The following is a 10,167-nucleotide window of genomic DNA, read 5'->3' as shown; positions in this document are numbered from 1 at the left end:
GACCCCTGCTCCCCAGGGGCCTGCAGTCTGGACCGAATGAAGGTAGGACCCACAGTAGACTCCTTGCTTCTCTCCCCGCGAGAGGGGAGACCAATCTGGGGAGACAGAGTCAGGGACCTGAGTGTGACCATCCAGTCGGCCTGGAGCAGGGGCTGTTTGCACAGGGTTTTGAAAGGACACCGAACAGGTGCAGTGGGCCTCAGTTTGTGCCTTGGCCCTTCTATCACAGCCATTTGGTCATGGCTGGGGGGGGGGGGGAGGCAGGAAGAGTGGGAGAAAGGGGGAGGGAGAGGAAGGAAGAATCCACTTTAACTTGAGTCTGGCCCCCATCACATGTTCTGTGGGGACGGTCAGCCCCCACTGTCACCAGACCCTGCGGTTTCCCTTTGTGCTGAGAGGGACCGCCCCCCCCCCCCCCCCCAGTCCTCGGGGTTCCCTCCCGGATCAGCTTGGTCACTCGAGTTGGCACCGCATGCGGGGGCGGGGCGGCCAGAGTACAGGACTATAAAGGTGGCGGCAGCAGAAGGCTCAGCTCACAGCCACACCGAAGACACAACCGACATGGCCCTGCCAGCGCCCGAGGCCCAGCCTCCAGGCGGCTCGCAGCTGAGGTTCCTCCTGTTCCTGCTGCTGCTCCTGCTGCTGCTGTCATGGCCATCGCCCGGGGACGCCCTGGCACTGCCCGAACAGCGACGTTCCCACCCGGAATCCCGACTCGACGCTCACGAGCTACGAGGTCGCTTCCAGGACCTGTTGAGCCGGCTACATGCCAACCAGAGCCGTGAGGACTCGAACTCAGAACCCAACCCCGACACGACTGTCTGGATACTCACTCCAGAAGGTGAGTGGCATTTGGGGACCCGCCTGAGCAACATACTCCCCGAGCCTAACCCGCGTTCAAGCCCACGAGGCTCAGCCCAGCCTGTCCCCGGACCGGAGCGGGACAGGTGGCATCCAGAGAGGCCAGGGCCGCTCCCGAAGGTGCACAGCGCTCGGGTCGGCGGGGGAGGGGGGGGGGCGCGGCGGGAGTCCTGGATGGCTGGAGCCAGAGGGGAGGAACCTGCAGGAACTGGATCAGGAATCTGACGCAATCGCTGGTCAAGACTCCGCTAGCCACAAGTGGGAGGGAGGAGGACCCCGGGGTCCGGGGGCGGGGCCAGGCGGGTAGGGTCTCCCAGCTGTGGGGGCGCACACCTGTGTCCCCAACTACTCCAGAGGTTGAGGAAGGAGGATTGCCATGAGTTCAAGGACAGCTGCGGCCACACCTACACAGTGAGAACCTGTCCCAAATTTAAAATTTTTCTTTAGGGATTTTTTTTTTCATAGAGACATTTGTAGCCTATGTGGATTTCAGGGCAATCCTCCAGCCTCCGCCTCCCAAGTTCTGAGATAACAGGTGTCAGCCACCAAACACACACCTTTAATCCCAGCAGGGAGGGGGGGCTGGCGGATCCCGAAGGCCAGCTTGGCCTACAGAGAGAGCTCCAGGACAGCCAGGGCTGTGTAGACTGTGGGCAGCACACGGGTGAGGTCCGTGCACCTTAACGCGTGATAGGCACACGCCTGACGCCGTGCACCTTGCACGCGGGGTGGGCACACGCGAGACGTCCGTACACAGTACACGCGTGATGGGCACAAGCCTGACGCCCTGCGCCTTGCACCCGGGACGGGCACACGTGAGACGTCCTGCATCTTTCACGCGGGACGGGCATACGGGTGACGTCCGTGCACAGTACACGCGTGATGGGCACACGCCTGACGCCCTGCGCCTTGCACGCGGGACAGGCACACGGGTGACGGCTTTCCGTTTCTTTTCCAGTACGACTGGGGCCGCGCGGCCACATGCTGCTCCGCGTCCGCTGGGCGTCGCTGACCCAGGGTATCCACGAAGCTTACCGCGTGCACCGAGCACTTCTCATGCTGTCGCCGTCGTCGCGGGCTTGGGACGTCACCGCACCCCTGCAGCGCGCGCTCAGCCTCGGGGGACCCCACGGCCGCGCACTGCGCCTGCGCCTGGCGCTGCCCCCAGACCTGGCCGTGACGCCCTCTAGCGGCGCGCGTCTGGAACTGCACCTGCGATCGGCCGCCGGCAGGGGGCGCCGCAGCGCACACGCGTTCCCCAGAGACTCCTGCCCTCTGGGTCCCGGGCGCTGCTGTCATCTGCAGACTGTACATGCGACCCTCGAGGACCTGGGCTGGAGCGACTGGGTGCTGTCTCCGCGCCAGCTGCAACTGAGCATGTGCGTGGGAGAGTGTCCGCACCTCTACCGCTCGGCCAGCACGCATGCGCAGATTAAAGCGCGCCTGCACGGCCTGCAGCCAGACCGGGTGCCTGCCCCCTGCTGCGTCCCCTCCAGCTACACCCCGGTGGTCCTCCTGCACCGGACGGACAGCGGCGTGTCACTGCAGACCTACGACGACCTGGTGGCCCGGGGCTGCCACTGCGCATGAGCGCCGAGTGTGCCCCTCACCTGCACTCCCTACCCCTCCTGCTATTTATATTTGTATTTATTAATATTATTAATTTATTGGGGTCAGACTGGGTGGGTGAATGGATTGTTTATTATTTAAAACTCTTAATAAACGTGAGACTGGTTTATATGGGGGTCTGAGACGGTGCCTCAGTGACCTCAGCAAGATAAACACCTTTCTAGCCTGTTTGCCCAAGGCATCAGCTGAAGGGACGAGTGGGTGAGAATGGGTGAGCTGCTAGAGGGTGTTGTGACCTCTTGGGACTCGTGAGGCGGCTCCATGAGTAAAGGGCTTGTGGCCACGCCTGAAGACCTGAGTTCAATTCCCAGAGGCTGACTTGGTCACGTGGTAGACATGACTCCTGAAATCTGTCCTCTGATCTCCATGCACGCTTCCTCCTTCTCCCTCCCTCTCTCTCTTCCCCTTTCCCCCTCACACTCGCACACACTTGCACATGGACACACACAGACTCACATGGACACACACAGACTCACATGCTCACACACACATTCACACTCGCACACACTCATTCACACTCGCACACACATTCACACTCACACACACACTCATTCACACACACTCATTCACACTCGCACACACTCATTCACACTCACACACACATTCACACTCACACACACTCATTCACACTCGCACACACACTCATTCACACACACACACTCATTCACACTCACACACACATAAATATTTTTTAAAAAGTTTAAAAAAAAATTCACCCACACCTTATCTCCCAGGAGAAACATTTCTTCTGTGTGTTTCAGAATTGCTGAGTCCAGGCCCTCGCACCTATGCCCACCTATCTGAGATGGGCAGAATTGCCCCCTCCCACACCATTTAGGTTTAGATGGTCTGGTACGGAAGCCACCTGAGGGGGGGGATGTATGAGGTGAAGCCAGGCTGGTGCAGAAGGTCCTGAGGTGGGGTGGGCAGGGCGATGGTGGGTCCCTGGGGAAGAGGACTCTTAGCAGAGAGCATCCCAATCAGACTGGCCTGAGGGGGATTTTCTTGTTTGTATGTTTTGTTTGAAGACAGCGTTTCTCTGTGTAGCCCTGGCTCTCTTGGAACTAGCTCTGTAGACCAGGCTGGTCTTGAGCTCACAGAGATCCTCCTGTCTCTGCCTCCCGAGTGTTGGGATTGAAGGCATGCAGCAGCAACAGGGAATTTTCTTGATGGACAGTGATGTGGGAGGGAGCAGTCATTTCCAGCTGTGGGTTGGTGGCTGGGTCTGTGTGTGCAGCCTGGAGGAGCAAGTCAGCCCACAGCCATGGCCTTTCCTCTCCTGGCTCTGGCTTGGGTGTCCATCGCTGCAACAGGAACCCATTGGGACGTTAAACACCAAGCCAGCAACGGTCCCTTCTGTCCATACTGGTGCCGGCCTGCATCAGCTGCTTCCAATGTCTTTCTTCCCTGAAGTAGTAAGGGCGGCGGCGGGGCTGCGTCCCCAACACCCCAGCTGCCTGCCTGGCTAGCTTATGCCCCGAAATAATTACATGGACACTGTATTCTTTTAAACACTGCTTGGCCCAATCTCTTCTAGGCTAATTCTCACATATTAATTTAGCCCATTTCTAATCATCTGTGTGTAGCACCCCAAGGTGCGCTTACCGGGGAGATTCTAGCCTAGTCCATCCTGGGTCGGAGCTTCATCCCGGGAGCGGGGCATGGCGTCTCTGCTGAGGCGTCTGCTCCGGAGAGCAGAGCTGTGGAGTCTCTGAGCTCACTTCCTCTTCCTCCCAGCATTTTGTTCTGTTTACTCCTCCCACCTATCCTCTAACCAATAAAATGGGCCAGGGCAGTGCCTTTATTAGCCAATGACCTTCCTCCATCACTTCCCCTTCACTTCTTCAGCTCCTAGGCCTCCTGCGGGACACACTGGAGATCCTCCTGTTACATGAAACCCTGTTCAAGCTATTCCAGTTGTCCCCTTTGCAGACCTTCCTCCCATCTCTCCTCCAAACACCCAGAATTGGGAGCGCCTCTGACCACGTCGTGCTTCACGACACACCGAGCTCTGGGGAGCTCTGCCGTGTCTGAGGAGCCCTGGAAGGTTTCTGGGCGTGGCACGCGGCACCTGGGCCTCTGCGTTAGTCAGTGTTCTCTAGGGTAACAGATCTTACAGAATGAATCTCTCTCTGTGTATAGGGAAAAGGGTCTATTGGAATGATTTACAGGCTGCAGTCCAGGCAATCCAACAATCCCCCTTTCTTTTATAAAGACAGGCAGCTATTAAGTGAAGGGCATCAGGTCAGAGTCCAACCATGGTGTCAGATCCAAAGGAGAAGGGACTGGGACAAGGAGAGACCCTCCTCTCAAATGGTGAAGCAATTTACCTCTCCTGGGAACAGAGGGGTGCCTTATGATTCTTAGGTCGAATGGGGACCAGGTCTTTATCCCCCTTACCCGTCCTAGGATTCCCAGTATCCTGTCTTAGGTTGGGGGATTTCTTGCCACAAGTCACCCGTCCTTGGAGCTCCTCAAATGAAAGGTATCTAGCGAGATTTAAAGTAAGCAGATCACAGGGCACCCTGTCTTAGGCCATGTGGAGTGCACCCCTCGTGCCTGGTACCATACCATTTTGAGCCGGTTTCTACAACCTCTGTATGGTGTGCTGTTCAGGCGAGGGCTCCACAATATCTCCTGTCATTGGGCCCCTGCGTCTATCATTAATGAAAAGACTGTGAGGAGCCCCTCAAACAAAATATAATGATATAATTTGGGCACCAATAACTCCAACTTCCAGACAAGAAGAAAGGGCGTTTTCCAAACCCAGTATTCACCTTTTAATCTGGCCTAAGGTACATCCTCCTTCCTAAATGCCTACTCCACATTAAGATTATGAGTGCTGCCTGCCAAACATTTTTTTCCAGGGATTCCAGGACCTAAAGGGTTTGGGATATGTAGCAAGGGTGGAAAATTGGAGAGCAGCTGCAGGTTGCTCTGTTCCATGGAGCCTCGAGTGTTCAGGCGATGGTAATGAACAGCTATGGAATCCTTTGTTATTTCATCAATCTGGGTCTTAATAAAGCGGGTTAGTTTTTTAAAGGCCCAAGGGCCAAAGGATAATAGTAGTAATAGTCCCATAAGAGGGCCCAATAAACTAGGCAAAAGTGTGGACAGCCAGGGGGAAGTGGAGAACCAGTTTTGATACCAAGACTCCTGCTTTTCTCTGTTTCTTTTTCTTTCTTCTAAACTATTTTTTACCTTCTGTATGCTATCCTGTACTAAGCCTGTTTTATCTGAATAAAAGCAACATTCTTCTTTAAGGGCAACACAAAGTCCCCCTTCTTTAAGAAAAACCAGGTCAAGGCCTCGTCTATTCTGCAGAACCACCTCTGACAGAAAGACTAATGAATCTTTTAGGTTTTCTAGACCCTTTTGTAATTCCTGGATGTCTCTGTCTACCGCCAGACTAAGTTGAGCATATTGCTGTTGGGAGGTGATAAGAGAGGCAATCCCTGTTCCTGCACCTGTGGCTCCTAATCCCAAAACAACAGCCAAGGTAATGGCTGAAATAGGTTCCCTCTTGTATCGGGGCATAATAGCGCCCTGTTCCCAAAAGTGGAGGAGATTCTCAGACTCATGTATCGTCAGACGAGGTACCAACCGCACTAGCACACAATAATCCTCATTGATCAAAAAGTTACTGGTAACTATATAAGTGGTGAGGCCCAAGGAACAGGCAAAATAGAATCCTTCAGGTGCAGAGATATAAGAAAAAGAAATATTGACAACAAGTGTCTGATTGCAGGTATGCTGCAATGGTTGAGGGAAGCGCAAGGCTGGTCCCCTAAGGCATAGCCCTATGCCAGAGACCTGGCTTATCGTAAGACCTTCACCATCAACAGGATGCCACCTTAAGGGCTTTGTATCATTAGTTAAATTGGGGGAGCCAAAAGCAGCCACACCTTCATAAAAGGGGGGCTTTGGTGAAAAGCAAACCCAGCATTCCTCATATAGGGAATTATTAATAGCATGTAAAGCAACTGTAGAAGCATTGACCATAGATAGAATAAGATCAGCAGAAGAGGGAAGTCCTTGGGGCAAGGTGGGTTGAAAGGGAGGGGCCGATACAGAGAAACTATTGGTCAGAGTTTCTTTGTGAGTTGAAGGATGACTAAGTTGTTCGCTGGTCAGAAAATGCAATGCCTTATTGGGGCCTACCGCGGTAACAGTGGATTGGGGGACTGTTTTTAGTAACTTTATTTTAAAAGTCACCCCAAAGTCTCTTCCGCTCCTATAGAGACGGAGGCCCCATTCTACTCCTCTAGAACTGATCCAATCAAACCTTTTTCCTGCTTCTGTAAAGGTGATTACTAAGGGTTACACCATCTGTGAGGTACACATCGAGCAGCTAAGCTTTGCTTTGGGCCTTTTCTCTTAACTTCAATATAATCCCAGGAAGAAGAGGGATTCCAATATGTATCCCCAGTAGTTTCACAGCCTGATGAGGCACAGAAATAATCAGGACTAAATCCACATTTGGAGGCCAGGGAGCGATCTCTGTGGGAGGCTCCGGGGCAAATATATATTGGTGTAAGAGCGAGGACGCGCCTGCTAAATCTAGTGGTACAGCCAGGCTCCTTCGTGAAATCGAATGGAATTTCTGGAGCCTGTGTTAAAGGGAGAAACTTATCATTTACTCCCCAATCTGAATGGCCTCCCAAAGCCAATTTGCAGAGATCTACTTCTAAAGGGCCCCAATCAGGAGTTGCGGCTATAGTGGAGGAGGAGTTTGCGATGTCACCTGCTTCATCTATGACTTGCCAGGTAAAATTGAAAAATTGATACGGGGGTGCTGCTCCTCCGAGATGACGGGCCCAAATTAGGAGGACCCATAGCCAAGGTGGTGTCAAGATTTTTGTCAGCATCTGAAATAAAACACAAGAAGGGAAAATCTTCTCAGGGCTTATTTTCCCTGGTTGGATTATACAATTTTATCAGACGCTCAGGGAGCCATCTGGCATCTTGAGCCTTGGTATCATAAATACATGCATGGCCTTTTCCCCAAATAAGTACAGGGTCGGGGCCAGCCCAGGCACCCGACAAGGGGTCCTTCCAAAGGGCTTGTGCATAGGTAGATTGGGTAGAGGGATGCCACAGTCTGTCTGCAGCAGACCTCCCCTGATTATCCAATGTAAGGAAATTGAGCACAAAGAGAGCATGGGTCAAGATTATCTTAGCATTACCTTTTATGGGGTAAAGTGTCTCTTGTGCCATTAATTTAAAGATGGTATGCTTAAGTGTCTGATTGGCACGTTCAACAATGCCCTGGCCTTGTGGATTGTAGGGAATACCAGTACAATGTTTTATATTTAATTGGGCACAAAATTGTTTAAATTTCTGGCTAGTATATCCAGGTCCATTGTCAGTTTTAAGTATTTTGGGTTGTCCCATCACAGAAAATGTAAGAAGCAAATGGGCAATAACCTGTTTAGTGGCTTCCCCCGTTTGAGCAGACGCATACAGGAAGCCACTATAAGTATCAATAGTAACATGAACATATTTAAGTTTACCAAAGGAAGGGATATGAGTAACATCCATTTGCCATAGTTCCCCTGGGATCAGGCCCCGAGGATTGACTCCCCAATGGGGTTCAGGCAAAAGGGTCACACAATTCTTGCAGTTTTTAACAATTTGTCTGCCTTGTTCTCTAGTTACACCAAATCTAAGACGCAAGGTTGAGGCATTAAGATGATGAAGCAAGTGAGCAGCCTGGGCCTCCTTCACGGGATCCTGTACAGACACCGAGGCTACTAAACGAGTGCTCTTGTCTGCCAATTCATTTCCCCGTGTCAAAGGTCCAGGCAAACCCGAATGTGCTCGAATATGGCCCACAAAAAATAAATATGAGCGGTCTCTAATTAACCTTTGGATTCTGGAAAATAATTGAAATGTAGGTGTTGAAGGCTGAATGGTAGGCACCATTTCGAGGACCTGAAGGGCCCTAACAACATATTGGCTATCAGAGAACAAATTAAATTCCTGGTGGCAGATCAATTGGAATACGGTGAATGCTACATACAATTCTACCATCTGGGCAGATCTATATGGGGTATCAATAGAGTAGGCCTTATCATTAATAACATATGAGGCTTTCCCATTTTTTGAACCATCTATAAAAACAAGCAAGGCATTTGGGATGGGCCGCAGGCATGTGTTCTTTAAAAATGTAAAAGATGTGATATTAAGAAATTGGATAAGCTTGTTCCCTGGCATGTGAGTGTCAAGCTTTCCGTGGAATCCAGCAAGTAACACAGGCCATTCATCGTGCCTCTGCTGTAGCCAGGCAATTTGTTGTCCCGAATATGGGGTGACAATAATGTCAGGGTCGCTGCCAAAATAGCGAACTGCAGTCTTAATTCCTGAAAACAGGATTTGGTTTACCAAAAAGGGATAGGGGGGCAAAACTTTGGATGAGGTAGCAGGTGCGTGAACCCATAAAAGTGGTTGCTCCTCTTGCCACAGAAGTCCGGAAGGCATATAGTCAATGTTAAATACCAACAAATAGAGAATTTTTGCAGGATCAAATTATCCTATGCCTTGCTGAGATATAGCTTCCTCTACTTTTACGAGTGAAGCTTCTGCCTCTAGTGTGAGACTCCTGGGAGAGCTGGGATCGGGGTCCCCTTGTAATATGTTAAACAATGGTTTTAAATCTCCTGTTGTGAGTCGGAGATAAGGGCGTAGCCAATTAATATCGCCTAAGAGTTTTTGAAAATCATTTAAACAACTTAATTTGGTTCTTTTAATATGAATCTTTTGTGTATGAATCAAGGTTGGGTCCAATTGAAATCCCAGAAATAAAAAGGGATAACAAGTTTGAATTTTCTCTGGAGGTATAATAAAACCTCTATCTTGTAAGGCTAAAACTAAATCCTGAGCTATTTGATTTACTACCTCAATCTTATCAGCAGCTATCAATACATCATCTGTATAATGAAGAATATAAGCAGTGGGATATAGCAATCTTATGGGGTTCACAGATTGAGCTACAAAACGCTGACACAGGGTGGGCGAGTTAGCCATTCCCTGGGGCAGGACTCGCCATTGAAATCGCGGATTTGGGCCAGCATGATTGATAATTGGAATAGAGAACGCAAATCGTTTACAATCAGCGGGATGCAAAGGGATAGAAAAAAAGCAGTTTTTGATATCAATAACAATTTTATGAAATCCTTTGGGAATAGCAACCGGTGATGGCAGGCCTGGTTGTAAAGCCCCCACGGGCATCATGGTCTTATTAACCTCCCTTAAGTCCTGTAACAGTCTCCAGGCCCCATTTTTCTTTCTAATAACAAAAATGGGGGTGTTCCAAGGGAATGTGGAGGGCTCAAGATGTCCCTGCTCTAGTTGTTCCTGCACTAACTGCAGGGCAGCCTGAACCTTTTCCTGAGGCATAGACCACTGATCAATCCAGACTGGGTCATTAGTTCTCCAAGATATCCTATCAGCCTGGAGTGCAGGAGGATCAGTAGTCTTTATGAAAAAAGGTCCGCACCTAAGCCTAAGCGCTCTGGGCGTTGTTTAGCAGCGATAGGGCCTGTAGGCCCCTGTTCTTCCTTCCCTAATCCTTTACCAGGGAGGAGTCCCATATTAAGCATCTGTTTAGTGACAACTTCATTAGGGCTAAGCATAATAACTCCCATTTGTTTTAAGATGTCCCTTCCCCAGAGGTTA

The 10,167-nt window shown here is 50.9% G+C and overlaps 1 protein-coding gene across 1 annotated transcript; it reads left to right on the top strand.

Moving 5' to 3' along the window:
- The first annotated feature begins 541 nt into the window (after positions 1–541).
- Positions 542–2,855, top strand: Gdf15 (growth differentiation factor 15). Its single transcript, XM_041674929.1, has 2 exons — positions 542–841; positions 1,820–2,855. Exons 1-2 carry the CDS (start codon positions 562–564, stop codon positions 2,449–2,451), a joined length of 912 nt encoding a protein of 303 aa, XP_041530863.1. The 5' UTR covers positions 542–561; the 3' UTR covers positions 2,452–2,855.
- The last annotated feature ends 7,312 nt before the right edge of the window (positions 2,856–10,167 follow it).

Source organism: Microtus oregoni, unplaced genomic scaffold (assembly GCF_018167655.1).
Source record: "Microtus oregoni isolate MIOR12 unplaced genomic scaffold, Mior012 000025F_ref0000491, whole genome shotgun sequence".
Classification (NCBI taxonomy): domain Eukaryota; kingdom Metazoa; phylum Chordata; class Mammalia; order Rodentia; family Cricetidae; genus Microtus; species Microtus oregoni.
The sequence above is the reverse complement of the archived record's forward strand: the minus strand, read 5'-3'. Positions and strand labels throughout refer to the sequence as shown.